The sequence below is a fragment of the Neofelis nebulosa genome, chromosome 10 (assembly GCF_028018385.1).
Source record: "Neofelis nebulosa isolate mNeoNeb1 chromosome 10, mNeoNeb1.pri, whole genome shotgun sequence".
In the NCBI taxonomy this organism is placed as follows: Eukaryota; Metazoa; Chordata; class Mammalia; order Carnivora; family Felidae; genus Neofelis; species Neofelis nebulosa.
In genome coordinates, this window is record NC_080791.1 from 13,304,518 (window position 1) to 13,326,112 (window position 21,595).

Sequence of the window (21,595 nt, forward strand, 5' to 3'; positions counted from 1 at the left end):
CCCCTGCCAGCTCCCTCCATTATGTACCCCGATGGAAAGACAGAGAGGACGAGAGGACGGGGGTCTGAAATCTCAGGTCCTTACCCAGTTCTCTGCTGTGGCCACCCTCACACCTTCTGGGGCCCCACAAAGACTAGGAAGAGAGGAAAGAGGAGACAACCAAGCATTCCTTGTTAATGCCCATGGCTTTGGCCCCACCACTGATGGGCTCTCCAGTCAACTGGGTGTCATTCTCTCCAGCCTTGTTTTGAACCAAAAGGACTCATTCTGTTTAGGCTAGTGGTCTCCAAATCTTTTTCGAAAAGCATCATTTCAAAGAGAATCCTTTGGCGATCCAAAGTATAAATGTGGAACTTCTCTCACTGAAATGGTAGAGTGCTTTGGGAGCTAGCACCAGGTAAGTATTATGAAATGAATCAGCTCTGATCACTTATTCCATTATAAGGAGATTATATATTCATTTTTTTTTTTTAAGTCTATCCTTTTCTTTCTCCTTTAGTTCACGAAAAGTTCAGGTCACAATCTTCAAGGTGATGACCTCATTTAAAAAAAAAATCCTAAAACCTTGAAAAATATTCTGTTAAAGCAGAACTCTGTATGTGTTCACCTTATGAAACAGGGATAAAAAGATATAATCATGGGTAAATTAATATGAAAATGGAAGATCAATTTTGGTTAAAAAAGAGGTGAAGGGAAATTCTACTACTACTTTAGCCTGAAATTCTAACTTTCTAGGCCTGATTCATACAACAGCATGAATGGAATGGAACGCTTGAGGAATAACATTTCAAGAGGAAAAGAAAACTGAAACGGGATAGTTATTTAAAGAATCATCAACTTGTTTTCATGCAAATGACCAGAATAATGAAATAAGCAATCCTGCCAACAGGACCTAGAAGCAATTGCTTTTAAATAGAGGATGCTTGAAGCATTAACCACCTAATTCTAGAAGAAATTGATTAACTAATCTCTTCTTTTTCGTGAGTTAATACCAATCATATACTATACGTTAACGCACCGACAAAATTTGTATTTCAAAGATATAATTTTTCTTGAATATTGTTATCAAATCATTCACTTGACACTAGGTCATGCTGATAAAGATATATTTACCAAGATTAATGGTGGAAAGGAAGGGTTTAATGACCGCAACTTGAAGGATTCCTTAAGAAGACAATCCCTGAAAAGATGTCTACCCAAAAAGGGGGGGGGGGGGGGGGGAGAGAAGAATGTCACATGCTAGAAATCAAGGCAGATAGGTGATCCCAGTCGAAACCTCAACTAATTGCAATGGTCCACCCACAATGCCTCAGAAATGCCAGCCGTGTAACCTGAGACAACACAGAGCTATACAGCTACAAGGGGAGCGTCGATAAAATGCTATGATTCTCCATAACTCAAAGCATTTAAAGCACCAAACACAGACTAGGCTGGATGCCTGCCTCAGGCGGGGAGAAAAGAAGTCTAAAAGAATGGATGTGAATATGAAGGAACACTTTAGAAATAGGCCATAAAAAACAAGTTATGATGGGTCCTCCGCCCCCTCCCAGGACTGTCAGGAAGTTAGAGTTATTGAACAGACATCACTTATGACACTGAGAAAAAAGGCTGGCTACCCCCTCCCACTAAAAACGCCTTTACAAGGTCACAGATAGATCAGTGTCATAAATGCATTTAAAAAATATTACAGCAATAAACTCTGGTTAGAGTGGGTTCCACCTCTATGTTCACAGGAAAGAACAAACTCCAAACTTCTCTTAAATTAAAAGGTGATGTTAGCACACTCTCTCCTCCTCGGCCTGCATATGAAATCTCTCCCATCTTCCATGTGAGGCCCACAGGAAACCTTTCTGTTTAAAACTAGATCTATCATAGGCAAATACGCTTAATTTTGCTACACGTTAGCACCAACGACAGAGCCACGCAAACAGCGGAAGCATCTTCAAAAGACAGACGGCCTCACCCAACCCATTTTTTGTGAAACCCAGCAACAAGCCATTTCTCACGTTTGATCCGACTACTGAGATCTATTTTTTGATCCTGGAGCCACTGACTCCACATATATCTTTATTACTGTACAAGAAAAACTGTTGCCCTGAGGTTTAAATTTCCCTAAGTTCACCATGCCTCTCCTGAGAATATACCTCACTTTTAAGACAAGACTCTCATGAAAACTGAGGTGAGGAGAAGCAGAAGGCCTCAGAGGTAAGTTCCTTGGTTTGTGGCCTCAACTATAAAGTGCCAGTATGGGAGCACAATGACTCAAAGTCCAGCCATCCCCGGACTGTGAAGTGATTCAATAAATGGAAAGAGGTTCTCTTATCTGGACTGGTAGTCTATCTAAACCTCTCCAACAATTGCCCAACAACCAGGTATGAACAAACACACTAGAAGTCAGTCCTTCAGGCTATGAAAAAGTAAGGCATGTTGATAGCTCTTCATCCATTATGAGAGAACAAACAACTTGTAAGAATTCTCCTTCTAAAAGCTGATAGCAAGGTAACCACTAAACTACATTCGTTAACCCAAAGGCCTAGTGCAAATTATATACTCCAGCTACCAGTATCCATAACAAAGGAGGAAAGATAAGCTGTATATATATTGGAAATCACATAGTAGAGGAGGAAAAAAAGGACATGAACAAAAAACCTGTGCAGTGATCATCTTTATACTGGTCTTCAAGACTGAATTAATATCATATTCTCTGTTCACATTTATGCTGAAAGAACTAGAAATGGTTTAACAGACCATGCATATCTAATTTCCAACCCATTCACAGCCTCAACAAATGTTTATTGAGCACATAGTACATACAGGTAAGGCATTGTGCTCCATGCTGTTGAGGATGCAAAGATGAATAAGTAGTCCCTCCTACGGAAGTACTGAAAAACACAAACCCCTGGGCACATGTCAACTTATAATAAGGTAGGAAGTGTTCAATGTCACGGAATGGCTAGAGAAGTTGTAAAGGAAGCTGAAAAAAAAAATTACATTCAGGCTGGAAATCGCGTAAGATTTGAAAAGAAACACTGGATTGGATCTTCGTGCTGACATGGAAGCCCAGAGAGTGGAACATTTCTGTTGGTGGAAACCACTGGACAAATACAAAATGCACAGGTGTAGAGAAAGAATTCGGGGCAATTCGAGAAACACGTTTAACAGGAAGGAAGAAGCTAAGTCAGATAAAGCCCTTTAGGGAAGGGCTGAAGAAGGACACACAGAAAAGGCACATAATCCACCTGAAAGGTCGCAGTTAAGTTTCCTTGAGGAGTCGGTGCTCGAAGTGGCTCTCAACAGCCATGTCAGAATCAGCCATATAGACAAGAGTGTTTCAGTAGACGGTGGAAGATATAAAAAAGGGAAAGGCCTGACAGCATGGCACATCCGGGACACGTTTACTTCGCTAAAGTAAACAACATGGAGGGTAGCATCTTGAGCAAGACCTAGCGAGAAGAACGCGGTGAGTGAGGCTGACACAAAATGAGCTGGAGAGAAAGACAGAAAGTGAAGAAAGGCACTGTAGGCCAGGCTGTAAGAGCATCAGCTTTATCGTCAAGGTGCCAAGAAGACATTTAAAGCATGATTTTAAGCATGAAAGTGATCATCTAAGGTGTGCTTTACCAAGATCTGCCTAAACACCAGTGTCAGGGATGCACTACAAGGGACGAGACTAGAGGTAAATGGGCCAATTAAGGGGCTCTTCCATCAGCATATAACTACTTCCTCATCTGTAAAACAAGGATGAGGGTAAAGTCAGACACTGGTGGTGAAACAGAGGGCATGCAAGAGAGAACCAAGACTTGGTAACTTACAGACAGGCAGGGGACAGCAAAGGAGGACTACTCTAAGAGGTCTTCCAGATTTATTTAACCCATTGGGTAGATGGTGGCACCCTGCATCAAGACAGGAAATACAGGACAGAGGGAGGTTTGGGGAGGAAAGAAGCTGAGCTCAGTGTTAGACATCTTGAATTAAAAAAAAAAATAGTTAATTGTTCAAAAGTACAGGTTTTGAAGACACAACTGGCTCTGCCACTTTATTACTTAAGCCTCTTGGACAAGGGACCTATCATCGTCTCTGCTCCCTCATCTGTAAAATGAGGCAAGAGACAGAACTACTCCTAGGGTGGAAACACTAAATGAATGACAGCTCCTGTTTGTCATTAATATTTTCTGAGCTAACCGTGGAACTAAGTATCTGTGGACTGAGACGTCCAGTAGGCAGTTTTAGAACATGGGCTGAGGTTTTGGTGCAAAAGGCTATGAATTTTACAGTACGTATGCCACAACTGGAAAAACAAAACAAGACAAAACAGGGTGGGAAGAAGGAGAGGGCATCGAGGCTTGAGATACAGATTTGCCAATTTAATGGATGAAAAGAAGAGTCAAGAAAGACTGATGAGAAGCCAGGTTATTAAACATCACAGACATGCACTGCATTATAGGGAAAGGGGCAGTCCCTATTTTCCTGCAAGTAATCTGGTGAATTAAATGAAAAAACAGGTACAGAATTCTCCCAACGACCCAAGAAGAACTATTACCCTGGAAGGATGAAATGGAAGAGACATGAAAATAAGGTTAAAAAAAAAACCAAAAAAAGGCTTCTAAGTAAAATAAAGCCAAATGGCGGGAAATCATCAAAATAAATATGAGAGCCGAGGATTTTCCTAATAAGGAAAAAGGGTATAGGCAGATGTTAACAAAGACTGTGGAAAAGTATTTTTAAAAGACAACTCTACCTATTATTTTTGCAAAAGGAAAACCTGGAAGGATCTATGAAAAAAGAATGAAATTGGCTCTTACGGGAAGGTAAGTGGGAATGGGCCAGAAAACACACGCAAGGGAGTAAGGCTTACACAGTTTTGATTTTTGAGCCATGTTAATGATTCACATGTTCAAAATATATCATTCAATCAACAGGTTTAGAAAAAAAAAAAACCTGAAATTGAATATAAATAGAAATGACCCTAAGTATATATGTATAGATCTAATTGATCACACACGCACACACGCACACACACACAGAAGGAACTAATTTGTGACCTTGTAAATACAGTACTTTGTCTATCCTCTGTGGGATTTCTATTAAAGGCAAAAAGAATGGCAAATATTATTGAACTTTATTTGGTAGGTTCGTTGTCTAGAGTGGTCTTGACAGAGTCATTTCAAAACTTTTTTGTATTAATTCTAAGACATTGGCATGGCTGGGAACCAAGGTTCTCACCACGGGAAAAGAAAGATACAAATAAGGAACAGGACAAGGAGAAAAAGAACATTGGGGTACTATACTCGAATTGATATAGACAAATAGATAATGTATGTATATATATATATATATATATATATATATACACATATATATAGTATAAAGTTATAAATAAGTATATACTTATTGTGGAATATACTTATATTTATTCAATATAAATAAAATATATTTAATATAAGTAAATGTTTTTAATATTACTTAAATTATTAAATGTATATTATAATAGATAATAAATGTATTATTTATTTTTACATACTATATATGCTATTTTATATACTATTTTATATACTATATAAATATACACATATATATCCTAGTTCTATCCACTAAAGCGTGAAGTCAAGAGAGACTAGCACACCGCCTTGGAACTGAAATACCACTCCTCTGCTAAAAGGACCCAAGACTTCTTGGAGAAATAGCTGATTCCAGGTCTAGGGCAGGGAAAATACAACATGAGCTTAGACATTTTCTTACAACATAAAATAAAAAAAGCACTTAAAAATTAAAGGAGATATATCAAAAGGAAACAGCCAGACTGAGGGGGTTCCCACCTGCCAAATGTGAGGGTAATGAAATATACTACACTGAATTTTCTTTTTTAAATCTAAGAGTCCACTGTGATTTTCAAAAAAGAGGAGAGGAGGGGGAACGGTAAGTTCTTCTTTAAACAAGAATGCTTCTACTTGATACAGAGAAATGACAGAATTAGAAAAATTACCATTTTGTAACCACCAACGTGATATTTGATTCAGACAAGGTTTATCACTTCTGCCAAAACCACTAAGTGAAGTTTTGTTCGAGATTTTCAGGATTTTCAGTCTCAAAATATCCCCCAAATTACTTACTACCAAGGGATAAAAATGGAGAAATCTCTAAGTCCACCTAAACTAAGTAACTAAATTGCTATCATCAACCAAGGGATCAAACTTACAATCACCACATATAGGACAAACTGAGGCGGGGCTATAAGAACGTGTCACCATCAGCTATGCAGTGTTCTTGACTATGACTATAATCTGAATCAGACAATGAGGAAATGATCCATCTGTGGAAGTGTGAGACATTCTACAAAACATCAGCTCTGGAATGAACAAAATATCAATGCCATCAGAGACACACACACCCACCCCCAACTCCTTAAAAAAAAAAAAACCTAAAAAGGTGGAAGGCAAAAGATGCCTTAGATTCTAAAGACAAAGAAACACATATGTAGACCATCAATGGAACAAATGGGGAAATTTGAATATAGACTAGGTATTACATAATATTACGGAATCAGTGCTAAACTCCTTGAGCGTAATAAGGCACTGAAGCTACACAGGAAAATGCCTTTATTCTCGGGAGTTGGATCTCCATGCTGAAGTATCAGTTCAGAAAAAAACAGGAAAAGACATAGGTGAGTATGCACAATTCAGAGAGCTAGGTAAAGCAAACGAACAAAATGTTAACACTTGATGAATCTAGGTAAGGGGTTTACAAGCATTCATGATACTTTCCTTTTAACTTTCCTGTGGTTTTAACATTTTTCCAAAATGAAAGTTAAGAAAAAATAAACGACAACCCTCTGGAAGACAGGGACCAGCATACTCAACTATAAATGTGCCTAACACAATGCTTGGTATAAAAGAAGGTAACTCAGGCCACCTGGGTGGTTCAGTCAGTTAAGCATCCGACTTCGGCTCAGGTCATGATCTTGGGGTTTGTGAGTTCAAGCCCCACGACGGGCTCTGTGCTGATAGCTGGGAGCCCGGAGCCTGCTTCGGATTCTGTGTCTCCCTCTCTCCCTGTCTCTCCCCTGCTTGTGTTCTCTCTCTCTCTCACACAAATAAATAAACATTAAAAAAAAATTTTAATAAACAAATAAAAGCAGATACTTATTTTAAAAATAATGTTTAGGGGCGCCTGGGTGGCGCAGTCGGTTAAGCGTCCGACTTCAGCCAGGTCACGATCTCGCGGTCCGTGAGTTCGAGCCCCGCGTCAGGCTCTGGGCTGATGGCTCGGAGCCTGGAGCCTGTTTCCGATTCTGTGTCTCCCTCTCTCTCTGCCCCTCCCCCGTTCATGCTCTGTCTCTCTCTGTCCCAAAAATAAATAAAAAATGTTGAAAAAAAAAAAAAATTTAAAAAAAAATAATGTTTAAATTCCCATTTTTCTACCAAACACCTTATGGGTTAGTTACAGAAAATACCAAGTTATTGATTTAAATGTAGAATAAAAAATATAAGAGGCTGAGTAAAATTAAAAATTCCTGTCTGTGTTGAAAAGCCCCAAAATTTGAGGGGCTCCTGTATGGTTCAGTCAGTTAAGCGTCCGACTCTTAATTCCCGCTCAGATCATGATCCCAGAGTTGTGGGATTGAGCCCTGCGTCAGGCTGAGTGTAGCACCTGCTTAAGATTCTCTCTCTCTCTCTCTCTCTCTCTGTCTCTGTCTCCCTCCCTCCCTCCCTCCCTCTGCCCCCCTTCCCCTGGGTGCTCTCTCTTGTGCACACGCCTGCACATGCACGCAAATTAAAAAAAATTTTTTTTGAGATTATAATCACTGCCAGTTTCTCCAAGGAGACTGGATGATTCCATTTACTTCCAAAGAACGTTCAGCTCCAGATGGGACCTTGCTGCCACTTCGTTCTTCAGTTTCACCTTAAAGAGAGTTGAGTACATCCTGAATCAATTCTTTCAGCCTGGTATTTTTCAGTATTGCCAAACACGTAAGGGATTTACAGTAGTAGCGGTAGCCAGATGTAACTCCTAGCCCCTATCCGTGAGTAGTGACTGTTTTAATAAAAGCCAGACGTGGGGGCGCCTGGGTGGCTCAGTTGGTTAAGCGTCCAACTCTTGGTTTCGGCTCAGGTCATGATCTCACCATTCACAGGTTCCAGCCCTGAGTCGGACTCTGTGCTGTCAGCGTGGAGCCCGCTTGGGATTCTCTCTCTTTCCCTCCCTCTGCACCTCTCCTGCTCGCTCATTCTCTCAAAATAAGTAAATATTTCTTTAAAAAGTCATATGTATAAAATACGTCTTTCTCAGGTGCATTCATATACAGGTTATTTTATTTTTTAACACCCTATAAACTAGGCTGCTTTTGCTGTTTTTCACTCATGACTAAAGCACTAGGTTTTAGTATTCTGTGACCTAAACGGGGTACACCGTTTGCCAATCTGGCCCAGAGATGGGAGAGATTTGCTTCAGAAAAGGAAAAAAAGCAGCGACTAACATTCATGTGATTACTAACAAAACTAAAAGAAAGCAGACAGAGGTCTCTTCACAATGATGTGTGCTCACAAGATACGCACAAGGAAAAGTGAAGTTCAGTGTCATTTAAGCTAATCTGTAGTTGAACCTTTTAAGAGATAAAACCATTTGAGCGGTAATTTAGTACTAAATTAACTTGGGTTTTTTTTTTCTTCCTATCTATGAAGTTTTCATTGTTTAAGGAAAGGTTTCTGTAAGAGGAATGAAGCCATGCTCCTTTGCTATTCAGAAGAGTGAATCAAGCTGGTGACTTCTAGGCTGGGTAGCTTGGCTTATCACAGGCATATTCAGCAAAGAGCCAAACACAGACCACATTTGGACATACAGCCTTTTCCCAACACTATCCACAAACACTCCATAATAAACAAGTGTTTTCATATCACTGAATTATCATAGTATAGAACCTTCTACCAGCAAGCTCTGAACGCTGCAAAGGAAGGATGCCAGACAAGGGAAAAAAATAAGGGAAAAACAGTGGCAGATAATATTACCAGACAAAGGCTTTGAAAAAAATCCTTAAGATAATGAGATTAGGGGCACCTGACTGGCTCATTCAGTTGAGCATGTGACTCTTGATTTCGGCTCAGGTCACGATCCCAGGGTTGGGGGATCGAGCCCCACATTAGGTTCCATGCTGAGAGTGGAGCCTGCCTGGGATTCTCTTTCTCTCTCCTTCTGCCCCCTCCCCGGTTTATGCATGCTCCCTCTGTCTCTCTCCCTCTCTCTCTCTCTCTAAAAAATAAGATATAATAGAAATGTTTTTAAATATATAATGAGATTAGCAGTTAGACTGAAAAACAAAGGTTTCATTTTTTTTCTTAAGCGAGTGACAGCGTACAGGTCTATGTGATCAACTAAAATGCGACCATTCTGATGCTAGAGATGACAGAGCTTAGATAGGCAGGACTGCCCCCAAAGTCAAAGCTATTTAAAAGGCCCAGGTTTTAGCACACTGTCCTTCTGGCTCCCCAGGTAGGTACTTCTTAGTAACCAGACATTGTGAACATGAGCACCAAACACTCTTCTAAGGTGGTATATCTCTTGGATCATCTTCAGAGGGGTACATTTCATTGATGCCAAGTGCACTGCTCCCTGGCACTCTGACCCTTCTGAAGTCTTCCCACTCCTAAAGACTGGACTTTTTATCTGAAAGTCTTACTTTGCCAGCGTGTAATTTGTTAGGTCAATTACACCATTTTCGTGCTGTTAGTAAGTGCCCATATTCGAACGCGAATCACCAAACCAGCTCAATGCACCGTCAGCACACCGTTGTTTAAAATTGTCGCTCAGATAATGGCCACAATATCTGCACACTTCAGCTTACGGTAGAGAAATGTACTCACATATATACCTACAAAGCAGAAAAAGAAAGGACTGTGTCGGGGTACAGATAAACACATGTTAGTTAAACCAGAAGCTGCGAAGGGAAGATGTTTATATGCAAGGGAGGCGAGGAGAATCAGCAGAGCCCATACCTGTAAACCAAAACAGTTGAGTGAAAAGCAGGTTAAGAGCACAGTTTCATGCAAAGACAACTAGCTGAAGGCTGGTAGCAAAACCACACTTTCTTCCTTGGTTCAACAGAGAAGCACTTGTCTTCCAGTCCCATCAGGAAAGGGCTAGAAAAGTAACAAGAAATGAGGGCAATTAGAGGAGGACTGAGAAAGCAGTTAAGGAAGGAACAAGAAAGAGAAAGACAGGGGGCGCCTGGATGGCGCAGTCGGTTAAGCGGCCGACTTCAGCCAGGTCACGATCTCGCGGTCCGTGAGTTCGAGCCCCGCGTCGGGCTCTGGGCTGATGGCTCGGAGCCTGGAGCCTGTTTCCGATTCTGTGTCTCCCTCTCTCTCTGCCCCTCCCCCGTTCATGCTCTGTCTCTCTCTGTCCCAAAAATAAATAAAAAACGTTGAAAAAAAAAATTAAAAAAAAAAAAAAAAGAAAGAGAAAGACAGAACAAGGTGGATTGTGAATCCGACGTGAGAAGCAAGAATTTGACATTAGGTTTTCTGGAAGGGCAGTGTCATGACCATGTCCAGAAAAGAATCACAATACGGGTAGGTGGACTGATGTCCTGACTGGCGGAGGCTGGAGTCAGGGGAATTGGCTGGGAAGCTTCTGCTAATAAAACATGGTTTAGAGAGGACGTGGAGGCTTCCGGAGAAAGAATGTCGTGGAGAAACAATCAGCCCCATTTTATTTCAGTCCAAGAGTGAAAACCAAGGAGGGGGGGAGAAAAAAAAAAAAAGACTCCAAATTTCAGGGCCCCTGGAGACCAGAACGGCTGTGGTGTCATTTGCAATAATGGACACTTTGAGAAAAGTTGATACCTACGACAGGAAAGATGAAAGGTTCCTCTTCTGACATGGTAACTTCTACGTTCATCCTAGCCAAGTGGCGAGTGGCAGGATACAGACAATGGGAGAGATGGGGCAGGTGAACCCTTTTTAGGCAGATTCCTCCCTGCCCCCCTCCAGGGACCTCACAACTTAATTCCAATTTGACACTGCGGTCCAGGACTGGATGGCTGGAGAGCGAGCACCTGCCTACCTTACCAAGGAAGCCTGCCAAGGGCAAGATACTTATTCTAGGCATTTTTAAAAGCCCATGTCACTGGTATACCATCTTCAAACACCAAGTAGCATTTAAATATATATCACGGCGCTTTCATTTCAAGACTATTTAACATCCAGATCAAAACGTTGGGTCAAATGACTATATTCCAACAAGACATCTACTAAGAGAACAAATTTTCCCCACCCACCCCGCATCTCTCTTAAGATAATCACTCCATTCAAGACACCTGTCAGTCATAGCAGACTTTTCTTAGTGCTGCTTCCTCTCAACCTTGACGCCAAGGTGCTCTTTTGAGTAATAATAAAGGCCACACGTCACTTTTGCTGGGCATGTATATAAATACCTCCAGCTCCCTTTCTTCTAACCCTAGTTCAAGGCCAACTGCACCAAAGCTTTTGAGAACCAGCACTGGAAGAGCTTCAAAGAGAAACTGCCCATTAACCACAACAGCAGCTGCTGGCTAGAGCCTGCAATTTAAATCTCTGAAAAAGAAACTGTGGCTTCTGAAATTTAAACAAGGAGGTGCCACTTGTAATTACAAACATTCCAGTGGGTCCCTTCCTTCATTGATGGTTTCCAAACAAAGGCTTTTTATTCAATTTTGGTGGCGCTCCCCAATCCGCGAATGTAGGCATTCCTTTGAGCTTTTCTTGTGCGGTGGCCAACTCAGAAGAGGGGCGCGGGAGGTGGGTTTCACCTGGCCAGGAATGCTCAGACCCCTCAAAACCATCTCATGTGTAATTACTTGTTTGGCTGGAAACCAAAAAACCAAATGCTTCAGATTTATAGTCCACATTAAATACATTTGAGCAAGAACCTCTTAACACGCACACACCCCTCACATTTCACGAACCTTGGAAAATGGAACTAACCTATTTTCCCCTAAACCAAAGAAGTTCATAAATTAACACTAAAGCGTTCCAACAGTTGTAGCTGAAATTACGAAATTCCTATTTTAAATCAACGGGGCAAATATTGAGAAGGACAAATAGTAACTTTTTCTCTCCTACCCCCATCCTGCAAAAACAAGGTACTTACAGCTTGCTGTCTGCGTTTCCCACACCAAAGAAGGCATTTTGTGATCACTTTGGTTACAGAACACAGGCTGAAATTAGCATTTAGCCAGTTCAAGATGAGAAAAGACATTTTTTTTCTTTTAAGTCATATATTCACAAAATGCAAAGGCATTTCTACCATGGAGGCATTTAAAGATAAATACATGAATGAGGTATCTCACAGCCATCAAACTAAAATAGCCCTGCCTACAGAAGTCCTCGGATGGAGAGTATTCATTATGAGAACAACTGGAAATGGCCAATCTCTCCATGGGTGCTTTCCATAGCCTGCCACAGTTGAGAGATTAGCTACAATTACGGCATATTTACACAACCGTATTTACACAACAATAAAACTCATCTTATCCGATCCAAAGAAAACCTTGCTCAAAATAAACCAAACCAAACCACACGAAAAGGTCTCCTTGCAGACAGTAATCTGCGCTCTGGCTTCTCTTGTTTCTGCCTCAGCTTTTCCCACTAGTATAAGCCTTCACTCTACCTTGGCAAAGCACGGGCAGGGCCAAAATTCTGTATACCAGTGGAGAAGCTGTAGGTTCAGTTCATGAGACTGTGATTATGAGAGACGGGGAAAAGGTGACTGTATCTTAGGATAATCTTTCTAAAGTAAATGATGGAAGAAATGATAGGATGTCCAAGATTTGTTTAAACGACTCTGGGGAGCGGAGGAAGAAGCGTACAGAGGACAGACTGACCACTGGTGGATAATTTACTGAACTGGGTGACTTCCACACGGGGTTAATTATGGCACTCTCTCTACTCTTGCATGTATTTGGAAATCTCCATAATAAAATGGAAAAATAAACAAAACATGAGCAACGTAAAAAAAAAAAAAGTCATCTTGCAAACACAGTTGTTTTTGTTTCTGTTTTTTGCTTTACTTTAAAAAAAGTTGTCCTGGGGCGCCTGGGTGGCTCAGTCGGTTGAGTGTCCAACTTCAGCTCTGGTCATGATCTCACGGTTCGTGGGTTTGAGCCCTGTGTCGGGCTCTGTGCTGACAGCTCAGAGCCTGGAGCCTGCTTCAGATTCTGTGTCTCCCTCTCTCTCTGCCCCTCCCCCACTCACGCTCTGTCTCTCTCTGCCTCTCAAAATTAAAGAAAACTAACAAAAAAAATTTTTTTTAATTTAAAAAAAAATGTTAAAAAAAAGTTGTCCTCAGCTCTCTCTCTGCTTAAAAGAAAAGGGACAAATACCTGGTAAGAAAATCAAGCGGTGTTCTTGTTCTTGACTTAAGGATCCTTCCTTTTTTCCTTCGTTACATGGAACTAGTTCTACTGTTACTATTAATCCTTGAAAAGACAAATCAAGAGTTTAAAAATCAAAAGCTGCGGCTTCTGAAGCCCAGTTCTCACACATCTGACTTACTGCAGTGACACAAATCCAGGAGCCCTCCCCTATGAAGGTGCTTTGGACGACATTCATGTTGTAACTGCCAAATAAAGTCCACAGATTTCAGAATCATTTGTCAATACCAAAGACAACCTTACCAAGAACTGGTCCTTTTATCTCAGAGGTCACTCCTCTGATCCAGGGGTTTATTACCTAGAACAACAATTAATCTTGCTGTCTTCTCAATATAAACTAGCCTTAGCCAAGATACAGTTCTACCCATGATCCACATCCCTCACTGGGGTATCCCTGCTGGGAGGTGGAACAGAAGGTTTGCTGACTTGACATCAAGGGGCCTGCTCCCAGGGGGCCGGGCTGGGTAACTGACTTATCCTCAGTTCCACGTTCAGCAGGGCCCTTCTCTGTGGGCTTTGGCTGCCTCGCTATAAAATTATGAGATTTCACCAGACGATTTTTAACATCCTTCCCTTTGCAAAAATTCCATGATTTAAGAATCTCTAGTTCCTCAACAGGTAATAAGAAAAAGCAGCTTTGGTGTAATGTTCCATTTTCTATTAAATACATGGCAAGGTGAACATGAATATTGTATTGGGTGAGTGTCTATATAGATGCATATATACGTACACATGTGTGTGTAGATATACACATCTGTATGAGTGCGCATACACACTGACTGATACCATTAGGCGCTTATATGGGACTAATTGCTCCCAACTCAAAGCAGCAAATTTTCAATTCTGCAACAGATGTCGCTGTGTGATTTCTCCTTTCTGTGCTGGATTTTCAGTGAAAAATGCCCAGCATAATGGTCAGTACTATTCTTCACAAGAAAGAGATACAGCATTTGAATCCTTAGGATTTATTTCTTATAAATTTTCTTCACATGCTGGTAAATTTCCATTCCAATGATACCATAGATTAGTTTGGCCCAATTTAAGAGATCTCCCCACATAAAAACAGGCCTTTTGTCTCACACACACACACACACACACACACGCACACACACACACCCATTTTTAAAATGTAAAAGCTAAGTGGCCAATTAGGTATTAAAATGTCACTTACAAAAACCCAGAGAATGAGACAGTTTATATTCACAGCAATATTATCCAGTTTTTAAAGCCTGAAAATCATTTAGCAATGCAGGCCAAGGAATTATAAAAATTCACGTAGGTTATGAGGCGAAAATGTACCGGGTGCGGGCAAAAGCCACCAAAAACTCCAAGAGCACCATTAATGATATTGAAGACTGGGGATTTCAATGTTTACAGCATTTCTTTAAAAATAAATAGTTAAGACTAACATTAGAGTTTGCAAGATATCTTACCGATCTGACATTCTCTCTCAAACCACTTCTTGACACATGTCAAAAAAAAAAGTGACACCTCTTTCCCTTCAACCAGTAAGTCCTCCAATGACCAGGAGTCTCAACAGGTAGCTAGCACAATCTTCTGCTGAAATTCAGAGCTGGGAAAAAGCATTTCAAAATCTCTCTTTTAGACCCGGGAACCTGTTAGCTTCTGGGCTTTTAGAGGGAGTAGAGCAAGACGAGCAGTCAGGGAGTCCAGGCCCAAGTCGGTAAGAATATGAAGTCAGGAAGTGAGGGAGGAAGCGAAAGTGTCCTGCTTGTAAGGCTTCTTCCCTGTCCCACTCCCCTTCACCAGGAGGGCCATTGGGGAAAACTGCATAAAGCATGTACAACATCCATATGAATAAAGCTCTTTGTTCCAGGGAACTGCCTGCTCTTTTATTCCCCCCTTTTTCCGTATTTGTTCATTTCAAAAGATTGCTCAATGGGCCTCTTGTTCCTCCAAAATGTCCCAGGCAAATAATGCAAGCTTGTCTCGTCACACAAGTCACTAAATGAAGCCTTGTGCGTCTCCAGTGACACACTGTAAATATAAAGTGGCATTAATGAGGGATATTTTATCAAAGCTATCACAGACAAGTGCAAGTCCCTCCTGTGGCTATTCAATTTGATGCAGGGAAAGGCAACAATAGCAGGGCGGCACTTCTGTAAAGTCCCCATCCCCGGTATACAAGCCCCGACAGGCCAGGACGAGCAAAACTCAGCCCCTGGGCTTCCGGCACCATCATAAACCTCCACCCATCAGCCATCCTCTCTAATGCTAAAAAAAGGTAAGAGGAGGGTAGTCAGCCACTGGTTCACTAGGGATGAGAAGCAGCAGCATGCATGCACCTAAAACGTAACAGGCGTGATTTACACTGAGGAGTGAGTTTCCACAACCCCATTTTAGCTGCATTTCATTAACATCCATTGACTCCAAACGTCACAGGAGAGATGGGAGATCTTTTCCAGGGGATAGATGGATCCAGTTGCAGGGGAAGACAGAACCAGGATCTACTACTGTCCAATGGCCCCGGATAGCTCTCCCAGAGAGGATGTAAATGAAACACGCCTAATGAAGTTACAAGGCAACACCAACAGGTTTCTCTAACCTGACAGTGGTACCTGCAGGCCTCTGAGAAAGCTTAACGGGAGAGGACTAAGGAAGCCAAGTCCCCAGTGCTCACCTAAAGTCTACTCTGGATGCCCAGGACCTGGGGGCTGGGCCAAGACCCCTTCCCAAACCCATCACCGAAAAAGGCGTAAGAGGAAAAGCAGATTGAAAGAAAGTCATCTCATCCCCTCACTACAAATCAAACCCAATTACTTTCTAATTTGAACACAATCTGATAACCAGCGTACAAACAGGGAAGCACACAAGAGCAAGAAGCTGCTTCCATGGTAACTGGCAACAGAATTTTCTTGTAGCTTTGACATGCACGGTTGAGTTCCAGACCGCTCCTTTCTGAGTCTGCAGACATCCCTCGCTGGGAAGGCAACTTCTTACCGCGAGATAGTTACAAATATAGTACTGTCGCTACTACCCGGTACGGTCAATGAGCAGGCTGGGGACAGGAGGTATAATCTAATCCTACTCCGCTGCCGAGCGGCATTGCACGGCTCCCATTTTTAGTTAAATGGCAATATCCCCGACCAGCGCTCCCCCCCCCCTTTTTTTTGCAGTCAATACAAGTCTATTGTTGCCTCTATTATGCGCCAGTTACCGAGCCTTTACTCACGCTCACGTTTAACTGACACTGGCGCTTTTTACAATGCAGCAGCACGAGGGATCTCTTTCAGGAACATTTTATTGAACCCATCCAGTCAGAGACATCGCCCGAAATGAAGTTGTAACCACACCGGCATAGGCTGAACCCAATTATCTCGTAACTCATAAATTAAGAATTCACAGAGGAAAAACACATAAACAACATCCGGAGACAAGCAGAGGCATGGAAGCAAAAATCCTCAGCTCTGGAACCGAGCAGCTGCCAGATTCCCACCCCTATACATCCCCGATAGGTTCCCCAAGCCCAGCGCCCTTGCGAGCCTGTTTCGGGGGAAAGCAACCAACCCGGCATCCCCCAAACGCAAAGCCAGCACCCCAGACATCCCCATTTCCTACAGCGTGTCTCCTGCGGTGTTTACGTAACTGTGTGTCCTCTAGCGTGTAAACAAAAGGCACAGCCCAAGCGGAGAGGCGCCCGGGAAAGGCACGGTGGCCCCAGCGCTGAGCCCGCCGCGGCCGGGGGCTCCGCAGGTGGGGGCTGAGCTCTCGGTGTCCTCCGCCACTTGTTGCTCGCGGGTCCTGCAGCTCCCAAGCTGCAAGGAGGGGCTTTGCAGGCGCGGAGCCCTGCTGCATCCCCTCCCGCACCCCAGCCCTCCGCCTCGGCCCCGTGCCTCTCGGTCCCGCTCCCAGCCCGGAGCCCGCAGCCCGCGACCGGGAGCGCGGGGACGCCGCGCGGCAGCCGAGCGCGGCGGTGGCGGGAAGGGGAGGCAGGGTGCAGAGCGGCCAGCCTTTCCGCTGGGGAAGAGCTCCGGCTCCCTTTTGTTAGCAAAAGCAAACACTGCCCTCTTCTTTCCCGACCGCGCCAACGCGCCCGGCACACGGGCAGTCACACATCGTGCTCCTGTCGAGTGCTCGGCGTCTTCGGGGAAGGCGCCGGGCGTGCAGAGCCGCCCCTGGGCAAATTCCCAAGACAGCTCCGCACGCAGGGGGCGCCCGGAGGCCCGCAGGGTGCCCGCCTGGCCGCAGAGGCCGCGAACCTCCCTCCACCACCCCAGGGCTGCCGAAAAGGACCGGCAGCATGGGAACCCGGCGTCCCCACTCGCGGCGGAGGACGCCGTGGCCCAGGCGGGCTGCGGGCTCCCGGCTCCTTCCCGCAGAGGCGGCGACAGCAACCTTCCCTCCCCCCCCCCCGCCCCCCGCTCCGCGGGGCCGGGCCTGAGGAACTTTCCCTGCCTGGAGCTGGGCCCGGGAGCCCCGCAGCCGGGCGGCGGGAGCGGGGGGAGGGGGGGCGGAGGGCAGCGATCTGGCTGGAGGGAGACACGAGGGGCGCGCGGTTCGGAGGACGGTGGAGAAAGGCAGAGCGCGGGGACAGCAGGAGCGACCAGACAAGTCTGGGGATGTCCTGTAGATCGGTGAGAAATCACGCTGGAGGCGGCTGCTAGTCAGCCATGGGGAGGTCTAGGGGATAGAGAATTAGGGGGCCCGCTGGAAAGGTGGGGGCGAATGGGCAGCTCTGGGACGGGAGGACCTGCAAGTTACGGGGACAACAACGAGTTTGGGAGGGTCCGGAAGGTTGGGGGGTACCTTCCATCCATCCCCTTCTCCCACATTCTCTAGCCCCCGGGCCCCCCATTCTCACTCCACTCCGCACCCCGCGCCAAGCCGGGGAGAAAAGATGTGGGTGCAGCCATCCCTGAGGGCTCCAATTCCCACCCAGCTGGGCAAGGGAGAAGGGGATCACCGATCCCCTCTGCCCCTTCCATCTCAGCCCTGAGTTTCCTCTCCACACTCCCTCGGATTCGGATTTAGGAAGTGGGGGAAGGTTGTCATGGAAACGTTTCCCCCTTCCACGGCTATGGCTACTGGGGTGCCTTAGGAGATTTAGAGGGCCAACCGGCCGGTGCCCACACCTACCTGTGGGGATCAGTGCCGCGGCGGAGAGGAGCAACAGCAGAAGCCGGAGTCGGAGCCCGGGAGGCGCCGCCGCCGCCGCCACCGCCGCCACCGCCGCCGCACACTGGGATCCGCTCGGCAGCACAGCACTCGCCATGTCGGGCACCTGCCTCAGACTGGCGGCGGTGGCTTCCTCCGGAGCCCGAGCGGACAACTAATGAGATGCTAATGACATGCACCGGGGGCGGAGTCCGGACCGACCAATCACAGCGCCGCTAGCCCAACCCGGCTCTCGGAGGACTCGCCCCCTCCCCCACCCCGCCCCCTGGCGCTGGCGTTCGGCGGCGCGCCCGCGCCACCTAGGGGCGGGGCCAAGGGGAGGGGCGTATGCAAATATGTTTATGTTAAAATTCGTTTTCGCTTCCCCGGGATCAAGGAAAAAGTGTTCTCCTGGGCCCCTGGCGTGTGGGGGCTCGGGCTCCAGGGGGCGGGTCTCGCTTCCCGTACACCTATATTAGGAACGTATACAGCAATGGCTATAGCCGACCGACGACTGGAGAATCTCCCTAGGAGGCTCCCCTGCGCGGTACACCGAGTGCATCTAGCCTGGAAACCACACGTTGCAAATTTCCGTCACTCACCTTGCACCGAAGGAATAGATCTTTGGGAAACGGGGGCTGTTCGGGAGTGGAGAGTGAGAATGCAGGTCCCCGGATTGACAAAACAATCTGGGAGAAGTGCATGCGTGCTTTGCACGTCCGGCGGAGCGGGAGAGCCCGCTCAACAACCTAGCGGTAGACTAGGGCATAGTTGGGAGAAAGGAGCCCTAGTCGGGCTCTGGGATTTTCGAGTCGGTATCTTTGCGGTAGATTTTCAGGAAAGGTGGGTCGAGGAGGGCCGGCTCAGGCTCCCCAGCTTGCTGAAGGTCTCCTTCCTGGCTTTTATACTTAGCGTATTTAATACATTTGACACATATGCAATAATATATATTTACGACTGTACACATTCAACAAAAAAAATCTTTTCTGTCAAGGCTTCGGGGTGGAGGGCGGAGGCGGGGGGTGTGAGGATAGGGTCTGCCATCTTCCTCCTTCGAGGCTCAAACCCACTCCCTCCTCTATGCCCCCAGTCCCTGCTAAGGCGGCTGGGGACCAACAGGTGCTCCGAGCTTCCCTTGTCTCTGGGAGAGGCACTCCCGGCTGAAAGGATTTGCTTCTCCGGACTCGCTCTCTCTCCCCGAAACTGCCTCTGCTTTCTTTTCAACCAGGCAGCCGGCTCTCTTGTTTGTCTGCTTTTTAATTACTTATTTTCTTCCCCTCTAGAAGATCGTATGCGCTCTGACCCTCTGTTGCTCAAGCATCAAATTGAAGGACGAGCCATATTAAGTGTAAAGGTTTATAATAATTTAAGTATTCATAGAATGCAGAACAATAAGATGTAGGAAATACAATTTGCATAACAAATATCAATATCACAACAGCTAAAACAAACCATGACAAATTATCTGTGGCTAAATGACCAAGAGATTACTGAATGTAAATTGCTAAGTCTGAGCTGTAGTCCAGAGGAGCTGCGCAAAATGACTTGCCTGGCCCTCTGTCCTCATCTTGCTAAAAAATAAGAATAATAAATAAATAAATAAATAAATAAATAAATAAATAAATATTACATATCAAAAAGGAAGTCAAGATCTGCCAACCCACCAAATAAGTTACACTTAAAAACAGCCTCCCATTATCCATTATGCATAAACTAATTTCGAGACTACCCTGTCTTCACAGCCCTGGATATTCTGCTCAGTAATTACAGGCTCCGATGCATGAACTACAGGCAGTTCTCAGGAAGTCAGCAAAGCTCCAGCAGACAAATAGTGCTACCTGAGGCAGGAAACCATCACCACATGGTCACCAGGATAATGCCCAGTCTGCAAAGTCCTACCTATTCTTATCACTTCCAGAAGTACAGCTACCTGAACAGACCAAAGGCAGAGTCCCACCAAAATCAGGATAAAAAATTTGAGGCTATGTGTATGTTGAAAGTGATGTGTAAATTATAAAGTAAGGTCCTTTATGCCAGGAACTCTAGCCCCCTAGCTCAGAGTAATATTTATATTTGCCACTATCATTATTATCATTATTATTATTATTATTACTACTATAACTACTCTTGAAATTAGTGAGTTTTTATTAAGTAATTTGCATACATAATCTCATTTAATACTTAGAATGATCCCCATGGCACACAGTATTAGCTCCCATTTTATATTTTTTAAAACATAGTGAGAAAGATGGAGCAACTGCCCCAAGGTCAAAATCTCTAAGGTGCAGACAGAGCTTATGCAATTAACCACTATGCTATACTGTGCTCAATAAATATTTGTTAAGTGAATGAATAAACATCACATCACAATGCATGAATAATAAGCATAGGATAGCTACATTTTTAACATAAGGCAAAAATATGCCAGCAACTGAGAAGCATTTTTTTTAAATAACAAGATTGCATTACACTCCTAAGGAAAAGCATTCCTTATGAGGCTGAATCTCCAAGAGAATCTAGTTAGGCCTCAAGCCTCCCACACTAGGAACACAGTATGGGGACATTGGAAGATGTGCAGTGTTTTCATCTCCCTTCATTCTCTTGGCACATCAAATGAACACCTACTCAAATTTCCAATTGGCAAAGAACAATATGGGACATTTCTGTAGGAAATGCTAATGCTGTGTGACTTACCTCACCAGAGAAATGCAAATAGCTTTAGAAATTCCACCCAAAAAACGCCACCTGTGTCACAAGTTTAAGGAACTTGTACGTCCAACTTCCCAGGTCATCGGACGTCCTTAAGCACTGGTCTGCCTGGAAAGAACCAGAGCTGAAAATTTGGGATGAGGCTGTTGCTACCCTAAACACTAGCCACACTCCTCTCCCCCCCTCAGCTCTTTCACACTGAAGATCTCGCCAAGCGATTTAACATATGGAACATGTGAAGAACGTATCAAATTCCCGCAGCCGCTAAGTAGAAGTTATGACTACTCTGGCTTTCTCATAGTAAAACTCGTCATTTTCTGCTTCGTGGACCAGAACTCCTCGCCAACTACAAGTTCCAACGTTTTTTCC

General features: G+C 44.5%; 1 protein-coding gene across 6 annotated transcripts in view; it reads right to left on the minus strand.

The window, feature by feature from the left end:
• CADM1 (cell adhesion molecule 1) overlaps nt 1–18,669 on the minus strand; it is a 331,838-nt gene extending 313,169 nt beyond the window's left edge. For 4 of the 6 annotated variants that reach the window (XM_058686796.1, XM_058686795.1, XM_058686794.1 and 1 more), the window contains exon 1: nt 18,500–18,668. In XM_058686796.1, the coding sequence (XP_058542779.1) occupies nt 18,500–18,635 (136 nt within the window). In that variant the 5' untranslated portion in view covers nt 18,636–18,668. Of the gene's footprint in view, nt 1–18,499 lie in introns of all 6 variants that reach the window. The other 2 variants (XM_058686793.1, XM_058686790.1) reach the window with 1 other exon arrangement.
• Between the last annotated feature and the right edge of the window lie 2,926 nt (nt 18,670–21,595).